Genomic DNA, 22,654 nt, shown 5'->3' with positions numbered 1-22,654 from the left:
TTTTTTTTTTTTTTTTTATTATGACACTATTTAAGTGAATGAGCCATATCGTCGATGTTTTTGCAAAACCGCCCATCGATCGGCGTATCTTACAGCACTCAACTTTTACAGGAGAGCGAAAAAACGGTTTATTCTTTGAAGGTATTGCCTTGATAGGCGGTGTTTTCTCTAGCTATTATTTTACAAATCTCGTATCGTTTTAATAACGAGTTTACGATTTTTAGGGTTACCAAATCTCATTTTAGCCACAACGGCGATTTCGGCGGTTTTTCAAAAACATCGACGATATGTATGTACATTAGACCGTACCACGTTAAAAGCAAACAAAAAAAGTTCACCGTTACGCCTGAGTCTAAAAGTAGTTTTGCAAGGCAATTTGGGAAAAATGTTTCCCAAATCCATATTTTATAAAGACTATAAATGTCGAAGATATGACAAAAGATATAGAACCCAAAAAATATTAGGTTGACTGAAGAAAATGAATAATAATACCGTCTGTCTTCACTTGATTTACCTAGAAACTTAGAAGCGATTAATCTCCGTGTCGTCTATTGATTTTTCTCTTTTTCTTTTATCCTCAGCATTTGTATTTGTACACGCAAAATGGTAGACGTTTAATTTGTTTGGTTTTGCACTTAGAAACTTAACTTCGAAATCAAAAATCTATAGTTCTCCAAGTTTCTAAGTGAAGTTGTTTTTTTTTTTTTTTTGTAACTACATACACGCGCTGCTCATTTGCCATAAATATAGTCAAGTCAAGTCTAAAAGCGTAAACAGACGACAGCTTTGATCCGGATCAACTCGTTAACTCGGAATTATCTCAGGAATTAACTGCAGTTGATCCGGATTAATGCCTAGAGTTAATTCCCAAACTTAACTCGGATCAATGGAATATTCGATGACAACACTGACCGAAAATCAGAGAGCGTAGAATACAGAAAGAGCAAAACTAGCATGGACACAACCCCTTTTCATCGGTATTGCAGTCACCATACTAATTCAGATAGGAATCCAATTAAATGAATATTGTACTAGCCGTGGGATTCGAACCTACGACCTCGCGGCTCGTAAATCCGCATTACTGCCGTCTGTCAAGGCACAATTTTGATCAGATCAATTGCGCCGTTAATCCGGATCAACGTTGCCGTCTGTCTTGCATAACTGAGCTTTAAGTCCAGTTTATGCAAAAAACTATTCACAATACCTTTCTAGAGGCCTTTTAAATAATTCAGTTACACCTCGTTCTTTGCCACTTTTATCACTGCAAGAAGAGGCGGAGCAATATCAAATGTATTGCTTGACTCATAAATTTTGCAAACCAATCAACTCCAAAAATTTTCTATAATTTAGGCAATCGTTTTTACAGCTCTTCTGATGCAAATCTAGCATAATTTTACTATGATTACAAAAAATCAGCAGAAGAATGTTCCTGAGTTCTAAGAAGTTCATATTTTTATGAATTTTTACACATTTTAATATCTGAAATTTTTGGTCAATTGTTCAAAAATATGTACATATGTCATCGTGTTATAACTAGTCGTGGGCCTAGTTGTTCCGGCCTGGCCCTTCCTGCGTGTAGAATACATCTTTGAAAATACGCCGGGCCAGTTTTCTTAAAACAAGTTTGAACAGTGTATGCAAATTATTTCTCCTTATTTTCACCATTACTATTCAGAATCGACCATTCTTCAAAGATACTGGGAAAATACATATGTACATACATGCATTCATATTCGCATATCTAAAACTTTGCCTAAGAACTCATAGCTATTTATCCTTCGTATTAAAAGTTTATTTACTAAAAAAGATGTTTTATTAATTAATTTTTTATTCAAAGATTCTAAAGAGGCCTTCTCAGGTAAAGTTTTTCAACATAATTAATATTAGAAACTTGGGAAAGCTATGTATAGTAACAAAGAAAAGGCTAGCAAGCGCTGTAATATGATTTTATACTCGAAATAAAAGTAATACTACTTACTATAAAACTTATAAAATTTCACACGGAATTATGCACATAAATTAACTATAAATGTTTACTTGAATATTTCAGGATCATGCCTGCCGCTCTGAGGGCGTTGATATGGCGCGTGATTTAGATTATAAATCTGCCGCTGCTTGGGTTGGTCATCCATATTTCGATGTAATCGATAATTCGACAAATTTCGAAACCAAAATGAATCGCCTAATTGAGGCCGTATGCCAAAAAGTTGGTATCGATATTGGTGATCGTCTACTTGCCACATCAAGAAAACTCAAATTTCTTGGTATGTGTTTGCATTTTTTATGGTTAAGCTAATATTTGAACTTATTTTAATTTGTATTGGTTGGTTGTGACTTACAGTTGCTTCATTACCACCCGACTCTGAATTTCCACCGTTTCAAGACTTCGATGTTGTACATCACTACTTGCAATCCTCAGGACCAAAAGTACAAGCGCGTTTGCGCAAACGTGGCCAAAAGAATCATTGGAGCTACATCCATACAATACGCCGTCCCAATGTCCATGGACAGTCGCGCATCGAGGTGAAGACACAACTAACACATCGCGACTATATGAATTTGTTGGCGCAACGTGACGATGCACATTTCACCATCTACAAGAAGCGTCGTTGTTTCCTCATCAATAATCAATATTTCCAATTGGATATTTACAAAGAGCCAAGCCATCCACGGTAATTTGCAGCTATTCACACATTTCGTTTTGTTGTTTTTTTATTTTGTTTGAATTTTTATAGTCTTAATACAAAATGTTCTGTATAATCTTTTTCAGTTGCAAAGGTCTAGTCCTCTTAGAGACCTATTCATCACACTCAGGTGATGCGCTTAAAAACTATATGCCAAAATTCTTGAATATCGTAAAAGAGGTCACCGGCGATCCAGCATATTCCATGTTCAATTTATCATTGCGTGAAGACTGGAGTACGACAAAGAAATTCTGGCACCCTTTGCCTGGTAAGGATGTCAGCAAATCTAATGAAATTAAATGTGAAGCCATTGTCGACAGTGACTAATGCCTTGCATATGATGAGTGCTTGCTTGTTTGCTTACCCGCCTAAATTACCTACTAAATATTAATATAGTATAAGTAAAACAAATAAATATGTATTGCACCGCTGTAGCATACCATGCGCTAATTAGTCGCTAATACTGGTAATTATGTATATAAATATGTATAGACATATACGTACATGGGCCTATGTGAATCTATAGTAGCTGCGTGACTATGTACTCACATATAGAAGTGTATTGTAAAATAATGTAAATTTTAGTAAAATTTCTACTAAACAACTTTATGTACTGAGAGGAAGAGCTTAAACCTGACGCTTAACCTAAGTGAAACTAACTTTTTAGTATCGGTTATAATAATATAGTATACAGAAGATTAGTTTTCATCATCTGCTACGTACTTTTAAATTATTAACCAGTAAATGGAAAATGTATGTACATATATACGTACATTTTATACGTTCAAGTTTGTATCGGATTGTATTTTTATGTATCCAAATTATTACGGTTTGAAAGTCATTAACGCTGTGCGCTTGTTGACCGTAATCTCAACATTTCAATACCAGTACCTCTACCATAAAATAGGGGTGCGCAACAGCCAAAAACGTTTTTTTTTTTTTAATAGCATTCGACCTTCGACAGGCCAAGGCAATCCTCCTAGTGTATTTTTTCAATGAGAAAGGTTTCTATAAAAAATCATTTGTCGTTCGGAGGCGGCGTAAAACTGCAGGTCACTCGCATCTAACAACATCAAGACACACACCACTAGCCGATACAGAAGCTCGGCCGTTTTCTCAAGTAGGTTTTATAAATTTACATATTTTTTTTAGAACAAAACTTGTGTTTAAAGTGCAGTAAATTTTAAAACCTACTTGGGAAAGGACCCTTGAAGTGCCATGATAGATAACTGCGATGTCCACAGTTAACAACTGAAATCATTTTAAATATCATAATTAAAAATATATTTAAACTAAAATCATTTTCCTATTAAGACGAATTTCGCCATTTTATTTTCATTACACCGATTTGAAATCGAGGGAAAAAATTTTAATTTCGCATATCGCAAACTTGCAATTTGAATATCATATTGATATTTTGAGCATACCGAAGGAATCAATTGACCATTTTCTGTGTCGATGTACAGACTTGCAGTCTAGTCGAAGGCATAAAAGTTTAAGTCGGGAGGTTGGTTTTAATTTATTGGACCATTCGGGGACTACGATTGCTTATAACACACTACACATTGAAAACTATTGGCAATTTAATTCCACTAACCCTCTCTAATATTCCCAATCAAGTCTCATAAAAACCATGAATTCCAAAATGTAATAACACAAAGCACGCACAAGTCTTTTATTCCCAAAGTATTGCAAATTAGAATGTCCAGCAATGTATCTTTACTGTAATGTTTTCGGAGGGTACTAGCTGTTACTGCCGATATAGGAGTATTACATATATGTTTTACGCCTAATTTTACCCCACTTAGCTAAGTCTTGAGCTTTTAATTTGTATGTCGCTTAATAATTTAAATAAATTGTTTTCTATGTTTTACTTACACTACATATTCTATTGCATGACAGAGTACCTTTGTACATACACACATACATACATACATGCATACTTACATATGTATATATATTTTTCTGTTTGTTTCTTTATTTAATTATAGAAGAAGTCACAGCCACTAATGCCAGCAAATCAAAACAATCAAACGGCGTGTCGAATGCGCAATTGGTACTTAACGGTCATGCCAAGGGTTAATTATGTGTATGTAGCATGCTGTATGTCATTGAGAACACCCTTTTAAATAATTTTATAAACATAACAGATATTTATATAAATTTATAGTACATACTATCCAAATTCGATGTCATCGCTCACTCTCATATTTTGGAGGAATTCACATCAGATTTATTCATATAAATGTTTTGCAATTACAATTGTTTAAGAATATACCTCCTATGTGCATCTAATTGTTTACACCGTACTTTATTGCTAAAACGATTTTCTAAAATGAACTCAGAAACACGAGCATTATTAACTAATTCAAAGCGCTTTACTTAAAATATATATTCCTACATACGAGTACTATGTATAGTAATACAACAAGGCTATACAGTAGTGAATATTTCATTGTGGTTATACGTTTTGGAGACTTTTCCGCAAATTGCAAATTATGTGCTTTACTTATTGACTCATAAAAATATTTTGAAAATTTTCACTTAAAACAAGGGCTGTACTGTAAAAGAAAAATTATGAATAATTCTATATTTGTGGTACTTAAAAAACACTCAACTAATTTACACATTTTGTTTCATTTGTCAAACTTTTCATAGCTGCGAACTATAGTTTTATTGTAATTTTATGTATGTAGTTGTTGTAAGTTTTAGCTGATATCCAAGAACAGAGGAAGAAGAACTAAAACAAAGATAAAATTAAGTTGAAAGGACGAATAGCAAAAATGATGTCGGCATAATATTTAATGCTACTTTGCTTAAGAAAAATATTTATTAGAATTTGTGAAATATCAGCCATGCATGTGTTATACATATTAGCTCACCAATTTGTTGTATTTGGATATTTCAAGATATAATCTTGGGATAAATCGATAAATTGTTAGAAACTTTCATTAAAAAAAAAAAAAAACAATTAAATTTATGCAAGAGTTTTCGATTTGGTAATTGATAGATAAAGCGTAGACCATCAAATAAATTATCGTTTTTTCTTATGATATTTTAATATTGTTTAAGCTATACAAATGATTATTTCAATGGATGTACTATTGTATTTGTAACTTAAAAGGATAATAGTGTGAAATAATACCATTCATTGTTATATAATAAGTCACAAGCAAATATTAGAAAAAATGAATATACACATATTAAAACAAAAAGAAGATTAAGAAACCAAATTTAAAAATTATCTAAAACAAAACAAAAAATTTAAAATAAAATAACTAGATCACCGAGCTAAAAGAATTTCCGCATTTTTATTCGATTCAAAATGGTTGCAGGAATATTTCCCTATTACCTAATCAAATAATAATGAGCTTCATTGCGAGTGTCGTGTCGAATGCAAGTCGTTTTTCGAGAGTCGAGTCGTACCGAAAAGTGCATGGCATTACCTAAAAATTCAATTCGACTAGTGTATTAAAATGTGAAAACTTGGCAGCACTGGATAGTTTTCGACAATTATCGTCGTCTACGACAATATGCAATGCCAATGTTGTCGAGTCGTGCATTTTAGTCTAATTTACGACGTACGCAATGAGGCTGAATAAGAATATTCTCTGGAAACTAAATAAGCTGAAATAAGAAATAAATTATCTCAATCAAAATTTCCACGGCAATTACAAAATTGCAGTCAACAGCTTTCAATTGCCAGTTGCCATCGGCAATACCATTCCAGCTACTGAAAACGCAACTGAAGTTCGACATGAAGCTGTAAATGGGCAGGTTTAGAAGGCGCATCAGTTGAGCGCAACCGTTGCTAAAAAAAAATCAGTGGTCGTTATGTGTCTTCTGAACGACTTCATACATTAGCTGTCAAATTCAACTCTCAAAGGTACACACCAACATGTTGTCTTAAATGATCAGAAAAATATTACGATCATCTAACACGCAACTCTTCAGTTGATCAGAAGTACGCAACAACGCGTTCAGAAGGTGCAATCGTACCAATATAAAACTTTTTCAATAGTGACGTGTTTACGTTCTTAAAAATATATCGAGCCCCAACCTCCAATATAACGTAAGCGCCATTTTTTTCAAAATTTTCTTTTCGATGCAGAAATACATCTAGATGCCCGAGGAATATTTCTGCATCAAAAATAAAATTTACAAAACAAAATTTCGCTTACGTTATTTTGGCGGTTAGGGCTCGATATGTATGTACATATATTATTTATGAAAAAAATAAAATAAGTTTAATGCGGTAAAAATGAGCCGAAAGGTCGCGTTAAAAAAGTTAAAAGAAACTGTGTAAAGAAATTATAAATTTACTATGAATAGTGAAGTCCGCGGAGAACAAATTGAACATAACGTTAATTCCATTCCAGGACCCGCTGCGCTAATCGGTGGAACATTCGAGCCTTCAAACTATGAATTCTTATCCTTGCTTACTTTACATTCAATTAAAAATGTATTAATGAGAACGGCGGGGCTGGGCGCGACACAGTGTGGCGCGTGGACGCGGGCCGCCGCGAAGCCACGCAAATTTAATGTTTGAAAGAGGAATAGCGTCAATGGATTTTATTTCGCTTTTGAAAAGGTATACCTTTATTATTATAATAATGTCAGTTGATCTTATTTCGCAACAGTATGGGAAATAGTGTCAATTGACTTAATTTCCGTTAATCGTATTACCTGTCACCCCTGCGACATCGCAAAAAGGAAGTATTTGGCCACCCAAACAGACAGCTGCTTGCAGAGGAGCCCCCGCCTAGGCACGTCAGGAGGCATCTCTACGAACTGGCGGACGAAATCCAGAGGTTCATTAAGCAGCCTCTGAACCCGTCAGCATACCGACAGGCCCTGAACGGCATTCACCACCGGACATCGACGAGACGGAGCTTAATCTGCCTCGGGAGACAAGAACCACAATAGCCCAGCTTCGCTCTGGCTACTGCAGCAGGTTAAACTCATACCTGAGCAGACTAAACGCGGATGTGCCAAATGAGTGTCCGGCATGCGGAGACACCCCTCACGACTCGAAACATCTCTTCGCATGCCCGGCAAATCCGACAACCCTAACGGCTTTGTCCCTATGGACCGACCCAATGGAGGCTGCACGCTTCTTAGGGCTGCCGTTAGTGGAACTTGACGACAACGACTGAGATATCAACCGATCTGGGCGGAGTTGTTGTAGCCGCTACAACACCAACAACAACAACATCCGGGACTTATCCTGGACTCCAAACTCCCGTGCATGTACATGTTGGGGCGGCCACTTTCGAAACTACGAGAGCGCGGATGGTGTGTAAACGTCTATCAGCCAAATCCTGGATGTGCACTCCAAGGATGCTAAGATGGATGTACACCATGATATTACAACCAATAGTAACCTAAGGGGTAGTGACTTGGGCTTCCAGCACTACTCTGGTAACAGTGAGGCGGACCCTCGCCAAAATTCAACGTATGGCATGTGTTTGCTTTCTAAAGAAACTAAAGCGTGTCTCTCCATAATAGACGTACTCCAGATTGGAATGCTGTATATATCAAATATCTATTATATCGATCTGTTATGGAGAGACATGTCAAGGCGAGCACACTACAGTCATATACAGACGGCTCGAGGACTCCTGAGGGTATGACCCCAGACTGAAACTTTCGCTTCCCCTGGGAACCTTTCCAAGCATCTTCCAAGCGGAAGTTTATCCCACCATTCCGTATGCAGAGATCAACCATCGCAGGAATTATCGAAGTGAGAGGATCCAAATTTCTCGAGGTCAAATACTCAGTGGTCCTACAGTGAGTAAAGAAGCTAAAAACCCTGGCGGAGAATAATGTGATCCAATTTTGGTGGGAGTTGGGAGGAAATGAGGAAGTCGATTAGTTAGCCAGAATACATGCTTGACCCCGATAGGACCTAAGCCTTTCGAATACGAAAGATGAATTAATTGACTAGATGGCGCAGATGACGAGATATCTGGAAAACCCTTGTTTATGGTCCGATATAAACAGTCAATATTTGGAATGTATATACTTGCATGAAAATAAATAACTCCAAAGAAACGTTGGCCGGATAGGTGGCGCACGAATAGAGGTATGTATTTGAAAACCCCCCGTTTATAGTCCGATTTGATTTATATTTTTTTAACGTATATTACTTAAATAAAAAGAAATTTCACAAAAAATTGTACCACTTATAAAGCTTGTCTTAAACACCTTAAATGCATTCTTTATTACTATACCCATTTTTAACGATATCTGTTTGAAACAAAACTGGTCAAAAGTCGAAAATGTACGGTTAACCTTGAAATGACATGTCGTTAACTGACCCAGTGTCTTTTCAACCTTGGTTGACTGCGACTGACGACTAATTGTTTATAGGCGGTTAGTCGAACGCGAGCGATTAATCAAACAACGTTTATTTGTTTACATTTTACTCTGCAATGTCATTTTTTTTGATATTTTAGAAAAGTAGCAGCTTTAGAACTCCTGCAAAAGAAGCCCTAAATACGACCCTTCTGTGAATAGTGAAAGTAGCAGGCCTTCAATTTGTGCCATAAAAGAATGCAGAGTGAAGGCCTCTCGACCCTCGTGAAGGTCTTTTAGCTCTTGAAATTCTCTACCGGGACCAATTGTTTTGCCGAACATGCGCAACCTGAAGTAAGTAGAAGAGACTTTGGCAGCTAACGGCAACCGGTTTGCGCGTAAATAGGAAAATGTCTGACACTGGGTGTTTTCGAGCTACGTAATAATTCACCGCAATATTGCAGCTTTGTTGCTTTCTTGATATGTTGCTGATGTTCAACTGAAAATCTTTTGACATTTTTATGTTGCTTTTGATTTGACAGTGATGAACAACTGATTGTCAAAAAACGCTTGATGTAAGCAGGGATCGAATCGTCACATACGATATCGTATTACTCGTCACGTAAGAACATATTTTTCGGATTATGACATACGTGAACGTAGAGGCTATTGGGAAATGCAGCAAACCAAAGCATCAGTCCCTTTTATTTGTGAACTATAATTGATGGAAATGTGCAATATGCGCAAACTCGGTTAGATGCCGAATTGGAACTTAGTTGCACATATTGGGTTTTTTTCTAGCAATTAGGGTTTAGAAGTTTAGTTTGCTGCATTTCCGAATAGGGGGCTACTCTTCATCCCATTCAACTTATACGTTTGACATATCACGTAATTTTCTTTCGTATAGTTTTCGATCCGTGAACGGATGTTACGATTCGAGCCGTGAGTCGCCCAAATTTTCGCGTAGAACGCGATGCTCTTAATGTTTTAAATTGCGACGAATAATAACCAAATTTCAGTTTCCACTAACATTAAAATAAAACGCATTTTTTTAATATTTTACTCAATTAATTAAAATGTAGGCTTTTATTTTTAATGTTAATCTTGTTTCTTATCTCCATTTTGAATTTAACTTAGCGCAATTATATTCCTATTTCGAACGGCATAGTATGTTTTTTTTATTTTTGTTTTTTATTTTATTTTTTTGCATATTTTCCAATTAATCCGTTTAGCAATACAAAATAATTATATTCACAATAACTCTTAAATAAAAGTCAATACAAGTAGGAAAAAATGCTTATTTTTTAAATTACATTTTACATACTCCCATCATATCGTATTGTGTAATTTGATTTCTTGTTTTGAGTTGCGTACAATTTTTTACACAATTGTTGCTATTTACAAGCGAACATAAACAGAGTTTTCCGTAATAAGTGCTGAACATACCAGTTCTATGTATATAAAATATACTTACAGACTTAACATTAACGTTGTATTGATAAAAAATTTTATATTTAATTGTTATCATTAAACCCCAATAAATAGATTAATGCACTGATTTACCAACTATGCGTATTTTCCTACATACATATTTCATTTACATTAAAGTTTCGTAAGAAAAAAAACCAGTTACCTACATTTTTACACAAACGTATGATTAAGTTATAAAGATATCCGTATTTATGCGAGCGTCATTTACAAATAAACCTTTAACTCATTAAAATCCTTACGAGCAAATATGTTTACCAAATTAAACAATATATAGGGAGCTGCTCTGACAGTTATGTCTCCACTTAAAAAAGCAGAAAAACACATCAGCAAATGGAACCTATGCTTAAGAAGCACAACTTACATAACTAACTATTAATTCAAACACTATGCGTTTGTGTATATTTATGTATTACCTCAGTTGTACCGAGCAGAGTAACAGTAAAAACTAATTACTGCAATTCAGATACATGTTATCTCTTCTAAAATAAATTAGTTTACAAAAATTAAAATTTTTGCATGGAAAATATGTGTGTGTGTATGTGTATGTATGCCTTAATGCCTAAACTCGTGTTTAATTGCAAACATTCAACATTTTGATTAATAATCCTAAACAAATGTATTTAAACCAATGTGGTCACCAACCAGCTTGCTCATTCGCTCACTTTGAGCGAGACGTCTTCCATGTTCTCATTTTTTATTAATTTCTTTAGCTGCTATCGAAATATAATGGGACACAATTTCGTGATTTTTTTTTTGATTAATCCACAAGAACCCGACTGGCTAAGCGTCGACGCTGCTGATTGCCGCTCGCATACTTCTGACGAATTCAACTTTCTAGCTGCCGATTGTTGTTGCCCAAGCCACTATTGCTGCCAGCTGTGGACAATTTAGTTACATCCGTTGAAGATGTTAACACTTTTGTCGTAACCGCAACGCCACTCGCACTGCTATGAGTTGTGGGTGCTGATGATGTTGATACTGCAGCCGAGACCGAAACGTTGGATGGCGGCTGCACACTACTATTGCCGTGGGATGTTGTCGGCGCCATTGATGTTGCTGGCGTAGAGTCCGCTATCGGCGCGTTAGTACCGCCGCCGCTACCGCCACTGCCACTGGCACCGGCGACAATGCTGTTTGCGCCACCACTGCTGCCGCTGAAAGTCACTTTGTAACGATTGTAAACACGATATGGTGTGCGTTTCACATCGTTTTGTGGTATCACTTTTGTTTTCAAAGCCCAGTTTACACTACTGCTATTTGGCACTGTCTTGCCAAGCAACCAATCGGCGCATTGTTGTTGCAGTTGATCGCTTACATGTTCCGCCAACCACTTCTGTGTAAAACGTTGGAACAGTTTCTGTTTGCGCTGCGTTACGAACGAATGGGACTGCAGGGAATAAACGAAAACCAAAAATAAAACAGCAAAGTAAAAATGGGCGATAATAGAGGTGTTAGGGAGCATCCATCCGAAAATTAAGTGATACCATTGCTAAAGAAGTTTAACTTAACAATACATACACTAAATTACTCACCAGTTTTGCGCGCCGCACTGAGTCCCATTTGAACAGTTGGAGATTCTTGTTAATTGTGATCACTTGACGGCCGGATGAGTTGAACTTGATTTCGTCGCGGTCATTGACAAAATACTTCTCTGCGCCACTGCCCACCACTATGCTTCCCACGCGCTCTGGCGGTCGTTTGTTCCAGGTCCAGAGTGGTTCGCCGGCGCCTACAGTCGGTGGATTATTGTTTTTAGTTGATAATGAAGCGCTATCGGGTGTTGCGGCACCGCCGCTGCCAGCACTTCCACTCACAACACTGGATCGTAGCGCATCGGCCGTAGCGTTTGATGTGGATGCAGCAACAGATGCATTAGCTGTTGAAGTGGCTTTCAATTGCTGCAAACGCGCCTGTTGTTCGGCACGTAGGCAAGCCATGCGTTTGTTACGTTTAAGGAAACGAGCCTTGCGCGTGATGTGCGCATCCTATGAAAAAAAAAATAGTAAAGAAGAAATACCAGGGATTAGTAGACATATTTTTACCGCTGCTTTAAATAGTTCAGTAAAGTAATTCTTGCAAACTGCTTAAATAGTTTCAATACAAATTTGGTATTTAGCGTTCAGTGAAGAATTAAAAAAAAAAGTGGTAGACAGAATGTCCGAGTTATAAAATTATAAATCACTGCGCATGCAAACAACTTAACTTTAAGCATGAAATGTAACTTAAAAGCAAATTTAAATGTAATGTTTCTACTAACGAGTAGCACACGAAATAATGTAACACACATATTTTTAAATAACATAAGGAAATAAGTTCGCGACGGATAGAAACCTTAAAATGAAATAAGTACCAGGTCAAACGAGATTTTTTGCAAACATTTGTATCGTTTGCATTTGAAAAATTCACGTAACATCAAAACGAAATCAATAATGTTCATTATGTAGGGCTTAACAAATACGAAAGGCCGTCTTCAACAAAAACACTTTTAAATAAAAACTATTTGCTTCACGTAGCATCAGTTGGAAACAGCTCAGCTAAAGTTTTACCCGCCAGATGGCGATACGGCACATAGATATTCGAAATGTGAATTGGAAAAGGGAATGGAAATACTTTAAAAAAATATGTATCCGCTAGAGTCGTGGGGACAAGTCACGAATACAACAAGAAAAAAAAATGACGGAGCCATTATAAAGTGATGGGATAAGATGTTGGATTCATTAAAAAAATTCCAGAGAATGAATTTATGTATAAAAACTTATATAACCATTAAGGTAGCCTCAAACAGATGCGATACAAAAATTTACGATATGCGATCAATACAAACCACTGCATTATATGGGAGTGTTCAAACAGATGCGACATGGGCGATTCCAGCGAAAAGTCTACCGCGAAAAAATAAAATAAATTATTTATAGGCTGATTTGGCTGCTTTTTATAAAATGTATTATTGGTATATAAGCAGAAACATTTTTGCTAAAAAATGGTCTCGTTAGATGGCGCCAGGGTCGAGATATGTTTTCTTCCAGTTAAAAATTCTTTTAAGAACAATATTAACAAAACTTCTTCAATGGGAATTTTAGTAACGCAACGTCAAGTAACACCACGGCAGATAATTCAGCTGATTAAACATAAAGCAGAAAAGATTTCTACATTTAAACACTTGAAAAATTTATCTAAAACATTTCCAATATTACTACAAAAGCTCGTATACAAATAGCCTTGCCCAGTTCGCAGAGTTTTGCAATTAAGTAATCGAAGTCAAAATCCACTTCTGTTTTTTGTAACGTAAGCGCCAATCTATCATTATTATTATTATTATCTTTAAAACGCTACTACCAACAATTTTATTTTTTTTACTGAATTAACTCTTTTCTTCATGGTGGCCACAACAGTTAACCACCTAAATTTTGACGTATAATTCAAAACAGCCCTTTCTTACGGAAACAGTGTGTATTGAAACGTGTAAATAAACAAGCCGTGCAATTCTTGTTCTTGTCTTATTTGAAACAAACTAGCGCAACTGTTGTTTACAATTATAAAATTTCATTCGAAATCGCGAAATTCCAAGTCGTGAGAGTGTGTGAGAGTTGTTTCTTTGCTGGTAGGCAAATACAACATTTTGTCGATTATTTTTGCGCAAAATACGTATTATATTACTGTTAGTGTAGAATAAAACTAAAATTTGGTAAAACTTTTACAATAAGTGTACTTGTTCAAAGTGGTTAGCAGCGGTAACCACCGTTCGGTAAGTAGCTAAATTTTACGCGAATTTTTAGTGAAGTTCAAGATGGAACTAAAATTTATCTTGTTTAGAGGAAATGGCCAAGTTATCGGAAAAGGAAATTGAAAACCTATTGATATATGAAGAAATACCTTACTTATACTGATACCCGCACGGTGGTGATGACTCTGATAAAGATCTATCTGCAATCGAAGAAATCCCTCAAGATGAGCAACAGTTTTTACTAGGTGAGGATCTTTTTCCATCAGATGAGGAGTTTGAAGACGAAGTCCCATTATCCCAGCTGCTTGGACGAATTCAACCTGCTACCCAAGAGGTTCCGATACTAGCTCAAACCGTGCGACCTCCAAAATGGAAGATAAATTTACAACTTCAAGCAATTTGCCGGACGAAACAACTAGTCTAGCTGCAAGCCAACAGATGACCCCCCTGAAAATTATCAATTTGCTTTGGACGGATGACATTATGCAACACGTAACATTTCACACAAATCTATATGCGGAACAAAAAGGGGGTACTTATAAACCAGTTGCTGCAGATGAGATGTCGGTTTTTATTGCTCTGAACTTAGTAATGGGCGTGAAAAAAAGTCCAAGCTAATAGAGACTACTGGTCATCCTCACCTGATTTGCGTGACGAATACATAGCACATTTTATGTCACTCAGCCGTTTCTCATGGATTCTTGGAAATTTACATCTAAATGACAATAACCTGTTGCCCTCACGAAACAATCCCCATTACGATAAGTTATATAAGATACGCTCTTTCATAGAAATGCTACGAGAATCTTACAAGAAAAATTACAATCGCACAGAAAAAATTGCTATTGATGAATCAATGATAAAATTTAAAGGTAGAAGCTGTTTGAAGCAGAATATGCCGAAAAAGCCAATAAAAAGGGGGTATGGACGAAGTGTGCTTCTTCTGGCTATTGTTTAGATTTTGATATATATTCAGGAAAAGTCGGAAATAAAGTGGAGACTAATTTAGGAGGCAATGTTGTCAGAAAATTCTGTGAGGGATTAGAAGATAAAAACCATAAGGTGTACTTTGACAATTATTTTAACAGCTACGAACTGCAAGTCGATTTACGTCAGAAAAACATATATGCGGAACTGTAAACGAATCTCATAAACATCTTCCTACTTTGAAATCTGATAAGTCAGAGTCAGTGACAATCAGATGGTTTCCTTTATGAAATGGAAAGATAAACGCTGTGTTTTCATTTTGAGTTCACGATCCCAGAAATGAGGTTCATGTGAGAAGAACAGAAAAAACTGTAGAAATAGTCGAAGTACCATGCCCTCTATCCTTGAAAGACTATAATGAAAATATGAATTTCGTGGATAAATTCGACCAGTTGAAAGGTAGTTATGCGATTGACCGCAAATCAAAGAAATGTTGGCCCCGCATATTCTTTCATTTTGTGGACTGCATAGTGGTAAATGCTTTTATAATCTATAAAGAGCTATAAAAAGACCCTATGTCAGGATTGGATGATTTGCTACTTGCTCTTATATAAAGAAACACAAACCTGAAGTACCTGCAGCAATAAGGCTTGCTATGGGTAACCATCAGACTATAAGAGGCACTTCAAGACGCTGCAGTGTATGTAGCACGAAAAACATGCCTGTGCGTACTGTATGGAGCTGTAAAATATGCAAGGTACCTCTTTGCTACCGGGAAGGAAATTAGTGTTTTAATTATCACCATGAACATATGTAATACTTGTTTTGAATAAATAATAAAATTTAAAAAAATTTGTATACTTATTTCACAGTGGTTACCATAGCTAACCACCTTATAACTCACCCCCCCGCTGATGTAATTTAAAAAAAAATGCATTCATGGCTTAATTTTAACCCGGACACAAGACTATATTGAAATTTACGATTCTATCATTGCCAACAAAAAACTGTGCCGGAAAGAGTTAAATTGCTATGCAAATCTAGAAAACCTTTTTAAATTTTTTTTTTAACATTTTGTCATACAAGGGTAACGTAACGCCAGATTGGAAATACCCATACACCGGTGCCACACGATGCGTTCACAAATTGTATCGCAGCAAGCACACAATTGATCGCACGATAGGAACGACTCGTTCGTTGTAGAGCTCTGAAATGGGATTAATAATTCACCTCGTCCATTGTTCCCCATATTATCCGAATTAAAGTATCCGGAATAAAAAGATTCCCATATAAATGATGAAGCTCCGCAGTGTATCGTATCGCACCTGTTTGAGGGACTTGGCTTTTTATAGTTATCGCATCAAAAATGATATCGTATATCACCGCTAGCATCGCATGTGTTGGAGGCCACCTTTATACTCAGTACTTCGAAAATTCTTTGATTCGAAAAAAATCAATAAGTTAGAAAAATAAAAAAAAATCATAACCTACTGCAGATTTTAAATGAGCTCATAAAAGCTAGAACTGCTTTAAAGGACGAGCCAGAACGACCCTGCCTAGGACTGTCAAAGCACCTGATTCCCTAAAAACTCTGGAGAAGTATTATGTTGTTACAACAACAAAACCAAGAACTTGGAAACGAGAGTTCGACCGAAGGTAGATTTTTCGGCCGATGCCGATCGTTATTCATATACCCACATACATACATACATATATTACTTTTCATATCAATTCAATTTCATAGATTGTTTATAATGACATTTGCTAAAATTTCAAAATCAAAAGTTATCAAAACAAACTCTATGGGACTGAGAAATATTATTTTCTACTTTTTAGTCCATTTATAAAAGCGTTGTATATTAAAAAGTTTTTTTTTATATTATTTATTTTCTACTTTTTAGTCCTGTCTGAATAAAATTTTGCAATAGATATTAAAATAATTCAACGATATTAATAGAAAGGTGCACACACATGCATTCACATATGTATGTACATACAAACGAGCACCAATTAATTTTATTTAAAGAAATGGCGTGTCGTCTATTTCCGCTGTAGCAAACGTAGTACATAGGGCGACATCTAGATGTCATCTACCTCGCCCTATTCACTACAGCTGTCGCCCTATGCACTATGCTTTTTTATAGGGGCTTTTCAAAGCTTTGCTTTGGTGTCGGACACACAACATTGAAAGTTTCTGGACACACAACATTGCAAGTTGATAAAAGCGTTGTAAAAATCGTTATATAAAGGTTACTGTAGTTTTTAAACAAAACGGCCAAGTGCCTTAGTAATAGATTACTGGATTTGAGCTGCTTCGGCCGCTAAGTAGCAACGTGCTTACATTCCTTTAATCTTTCCTTTACGTTACTTCATTAAGAACGGCATTTAAGCTATATTTTACTAGACAGCTTAATTTTAGCTTTAACGGAGGAGAAGCTCGGCCCAACACTAACATATATGTAAGCGCCAACCTATTATTATTATTAGCTTAATTTTACAATTTTTTTTAATTTTGCAGGAGTGGAAAAAATCTTCGTATGGCCATTTCCTTCCTTGAATACAACATTTTGCGCGTTTAAAGCAAAACAAAAATCCATACGAATAAGTAGGATTCGATCTTTATCAGCCCAATTCTGAATACTCCCGGGGAGTTTGTTCTCCGGGAATTTGTTTCTCCCGAGAAATAAATCCTCCAATAATTAACTCCCAGGGAATTTTTGGGAGGAGGAAATTCTAACTTCGAAAGAGCTGTTTGACACTTTTTTGAAGGCTCAACTCGACCATTTAAAATGAAAAAAATCCTCGGGGAATTTTTGTTCATGATAGGAGGAAAGGGAAAAGAGAAAAACTCCTGCATTGAAGGCTTTCGTATTATTTAGGTTTTGTGAGATCTTCGGTGCCTCTTTTGGACTTAGCAAATATGCCTTTCTTTGAATATAAACGAAAAAAAAGAAACAATAAAAAAATAAGTTTCTTAATATTTTTCAAAACAATGCATGCTTCCTATATCAAAACATGAGTTTTCATAAAAGAGGTGAACTTAGCAACTTTTCACTCTAAGCTAGCTATATGACATCGTAAATAGACGATTCGTTGAGTCAGACCCCTTGGAAGGAATTCCAAGAAGATGCAATTCTTTTACGGCGATTATTGAAGGAAAGAAAACAAAAAACGATTCGAGTTGTCAAAGAATTACCGCCTCTGGACTTTCAGTGAATGGAAAGTTGTACTGATTTCTGATGAAACACAGCTAAACAGGATTTTACCAGATATAAAAATATTCCAGCACGAGCAATGCAATAACCTGAGTGCTTCTTGGTATACTGTGTCAATGTAAGCGATAAGGCTATACAAAATTCTCGCTCTTGTATTTGAGCCGGCTTCGTTGTAAACTAGCTGAACGCAACTGCTAGTCAGCAGTTAATAAACACAACACAACATAATCAATCACACAACGCAAATTTCTTTTGAGGCGCCGCGGAGTACGTTTGGTATTTTTTAGTTTTGAATAAAATGTATTGCTTTTCATAAGCAACAAAATAAGCCAAAACAAAAGAAAATCATGGAATGGAGATTTCGATTCTACTAAAAAATATTGCCTTTTGATTGCCGCTTTATCTTTTCGTGTTTCGATTCTAATTAAAGGCAAAGGGTGAGAAAATTGTATGTTCGTTTCTTAAAATGTCACACTCGTGTAAGGCAAAAAAGGCACATTCTCTGCCCTGTGAAGTTTTGTCAAGGGAGATGGTTGCCCTGAAAATCATACGGTTGTTTAAAACGACAATATTTCAAAATGGCGCCTAAGATGACACAAAATGATGTGCTGCGTCTAATGGCATAAGTTCCGCCTATTCCACATATAATTGAAATGTTATACTCTCATACGTATTTTTGTTATTACTTCGCAAATAAATACGGATTTTTTAGGCATTTTGATCTGTCATTTATTTTTTTCGTGAACTTATAAGGAAACGCGCTTGAATTAAAGCACATCATTTCGAACAAGAAATCGTAATTTGTATTACACAATAAGCAACCAAAAAGTAAAAGGATGCATTTCTAATAAGTAAATTAACACACAGAGATATAAAGGTATTACAACAAAATAAAATAATAGACAAAGCAACAGTGTAACACACACACAGTAGAAAACAAAGAGAGCATCAAACATGCGCACACACAGCTCACAATGACGTCACAAATCGCTCAGATCCCTTGTTGTAACACATCGCGAAGTGTCGAGTTTTGTCAAATGTTTCGTCATTTCCCGCTTATTTTGTGTCGCATGTTGCCCACTTACCTTGAACTGAATGTGGGTTTATTTAAGTAGCACCCGATGCGTTTATGAATTAGAAATAATATGCTCATCAAACTCAGTAACTCAGGACAATGAGCCGTATGAAAAAAATAAGCAATTGTTTTTTCTTAATACATCATACATTTTACTAGATTTATTCAAACAAAATTGAAGTACAACAAGGTATGAAATTTTTAAGAAAAAACAATTGCTTAGTTTTTATTCATACAGCCCAATGTATTAAAAAAAAAATGTGAAACTGAAATCCCCTCCCTTTACATTCCTTTGTACCAAAAATAACACAGTACCACTTTTCCAATTAAAGAAATATCCGTGTGAGTTTCTTTATAAAAACAATCGCATATATGTATGTATTTATTCGCTCAATATTACTTATAGTTTGGCGGCGTATCCGCAATAACTTTAACCTACACTTCAAAACTATTCCAACTAGTTTCCGATTGCTTTTGTATCTTAATAAATGCTATCAACTTATTATATTATTGAATATTTAAAAGTGTTTTGCCAAGTATTCGGTTTCTACATACATATGTACATATTTGAAAATTTTTATGTAGTGTTAACTGTATACAAAAAAGGTTAAAATCTACATTTAGAGATAACAAGTTGCTTAAAAACTTGGGTGGCGGCTTCGTACCTATTTGTGTATGCATATTCTATCCTACTCATACATATGTATGCCAAAAAGTTATGGTTTCTTACATATTCATACACATTTTATATACATCACATTGGTATATATTTACAAGATTTACTTGATAGTGTCAACATAATGAGCAAAATCGTTTGAGCAACAACCAATGGCACAAATTATAAACAAACATCATTAAAAAGATAAAAGAAATAAAATATATAAATTAAATTATGAAACTATACCACCTCACAGTTCGAAACAGTAAAACAATACATTCACTTCAAAATAGATTCCCTACAGGTAAAGGTTATTCGTTGGGTTTTGTAGAAGAAGGGAAACATGCAAAAAAATGTTTCCTCGGAAATTTCGAACTTTTTATAGGGTGCTGAGCCCCGTGCGAATAAAAACTCAGATATTTCAGTCTGCCCCCGGGTCAATTTTCGATAGTTTTTCCGACTCATAGTGGAATATATGATAAATTGGGACAGCCAGTTTGATGTACGCTTTTTTGAGCGAAAGATTTAAGGCCCAGGAAACGGACTGAGAGAGGTGTAAGCTAAGTATCGTGCGGAGAGTATCCACATGCCGGGCACTCATTGGGGATATTGGCGTCGAGGCTGGACACGTAGCTGCGAACTAAAAACACGTCTTTACACTTTGGCTACTCGTTATTTTTTTCGGCTTAGATCCTCATTCTTCGGAACTGATAACATCAGTACTGCAAGGCTATGTGGCTTTTGCACAAGCGGCAAGAATTTCTTGGCATGTTTTCTTTAATTTATTACTCAAATCACAAGACTTCACAAGTTCTCACTGAAAAGGGTTAACATGAAAGTCAAATCAAAGAAAATATTGGGATGAGAAATTGTCAAATAAGTGTACCGGAATAGAATGTCGTTGTTATCAATAAGGCTGCGGGTAATTATTACCTTGCTCGAACACACTTTCTATTAGCGTTCTATTGCTTTTGCAAAAGATACTACTTTATGGTAGTCGAATTTGTAAGAAATGCTTTTAAATTTAAGACTTGTCACAAACTGCGAAATAACACAAGCGACTTATGAATAAAAAAAAATTAACCAGTTAGGGAAAGCCACTTTTTAATAACAACTGAAAAGGCACAAGGCATGGAAAATACAAAAAGTGTAAAGAAATGTTAAACACAAAAAAAAAAAACAAATATGGTGTGTGCAGCGCTAGTGTGTTGCTGCGTTTCCTTTTGTTATAGTTTTTAATCTGCAAATTTTCTATTTTCAAAATAGTACAATATTAATGTGCATGTGTGCTCCGTGTGCTGGGGATAAACTATAAGTAATGCTATTTACAGATGTGTATATCACTTCCGTTTCACTTGCATCTTTTTGCAGTTACTTTTTGTAATAACTTTTTATGCGATAGTTATGAAAAAACTAGATTCGGTTTAACTTTACAATATTTGACAGTTATTTTCATTGGATATTTAAGCCTTGTTGGGGGGTTTGACCTGGTACGAAAAATTTGAAAAAATGAGAAGAAATTCAAAAAAGCTTTAATTAGTGACTTGAGGCGATTTATACGATTCAAAATTGAAGAATGAGTGTACTTTAGGCGAACAAATTGCTCAAAATCATGTTTAAAAAAGGCAACAAAAAATAGTGTTTAGTACATCAAAAAACACTACACTCAAGTGGTTTCAGCAATGCAACTAAAAAAATGGCATGGCAGAGTATCAAAAACAAATTCTTCAAAAGAACAAATATGCATTTACAACAACAATCAAAACAAAGTCTTCTTAAAATTTCTTTGGCATTTGGCCTCCCTATAAAGTGTATAAGGAACGGTCAAATTAATATAAGGATTAGATGAAATTTGTTGGAAAGTTGACACGTCGTGTATGAGAATGGGCTTTGAAAGCGAAAATCAAGAGCTGAATTTCAAAGGAAAATTGCTATTTCGGGCTTGTTCGAGGCGCGGCATCACTGCCGTAATGATGAAAAATGGCAACATTGTTGCAACTGCCCAACTGATAATACATTGCTAGAAATTCACACCGAACGTAATACTTTAATAATTCGCGCAACACTGCGGTTGTGATTGCAACCCGAACAAGCCCTACTTATCTGCGCTTAAAATATGTATGGAGCTGTAAGCGACAAACTTTATGTGCGCTTAAAAGGAAATTTTCGATGTTTGATTTTTTACACGTTAAGGGCAGATGTACACCAGTAAAAGAATTATATGTGTACTTTACATATAATTTTATTTTATAGATATTATCTTCAGTTTATTCAAACATAAAATAATATTTTAATGAAACGACTTCATATTTTATATTTATTTCAATCTACACCCCGCGACAAAAGATAGCACATCTACATTTTTACCAGTTTTGACTACTTTCCTTTTGATTTTCTAAGGTTCATTATTTTTGTATAAAAGTACATAAGCTCTTTATCTAACAAATACCATATAAACCTAAGTTTCAGACTTTTTACAAAAATTAAAAAAATTCCACAAACTTTTCATCGCAAATCCATGCATCATAATTTTAATTTCTAGAGTAATTTTTGGTATGCAGTTTAAAGTGCAAGTTTTAAGTT

The 22,654-nt window shown here is 35.5% G+C and overlaps 2 protein-coding genes across 4 annotated transcripts in view; one reads left to right on the top strand and one right to left on the bottom strand.

Moving 5' to 3' along the window:
- Positions 1-2,054: 2,054 nt before the first annotated feature.
- Positions 2,055-5,984, top strand: LOC118743120 (TRPL translocation defect protein 14-like). Its single transcript, XM_036475643.1, has 4 exons — positions 2,055-2,264; positions 2,342-2,672; positions 2,771-2,952; positions 4,676-5,984. The coding sequence occupies exons 1-4, from the start codon at positions 2,081-2,083 to the stop codon at positions 4,765-4,767; spliced, it is 789 nt and encodes a 262-aa protein (XP_036331536.1). The 5' UTR covers positions 2,055-2,080; the 3' UTR covers positions 4,768-5,984.
- A 5,232-nt stretch (positions 5,985-11,216) lies between these two features.
- The window catches only part of LOC118743117, a gene marked incomplete at its 5' end in the record, with an annotated part of 35,615 nt that continues 24,177 nt past the window's right edge, over positions 11,217-22,654 (bottom strand). For all 3 annotated transcript variants that reach the window (XM_036475633.1, XM_036475635.1, XM_036475634.1), the window contains 2 exon segments: positions 11,217-11,859; positions 12,005-12,457. In XM_036475633.1, the coding sequence (XP_036331526.1) occupies positions 11,299-11,859; positions 12,005-12,457 (1,014 nt within the window). In that variant the 3' untranslated portion in view covers positions 11,217-11,298.

Source organism: Rhagoletis pomonella, unplaced genomic scaffold (genome assembly GCF_013731165.1).
Source record: "Rhagoletis pomonella isolate Grant_MI unplaced genomic scaffold, Rhpom_1.0 Rhpom_scaffold_00007, whole genome shotgun sequence".
Taxonomy (NCBI): domain Eukaryota; kingdom Metazoa; phylum Arthropoda; class Insecta; order Diptera; family Tephritidae; genus Rhagoletis; species Rhagoletis pomonella.
The sequence above is the reverse complement of the archived record's forward strand: the minus strand, read 5'-3'. Positions and strand labels throughout refer to the sequence as shown.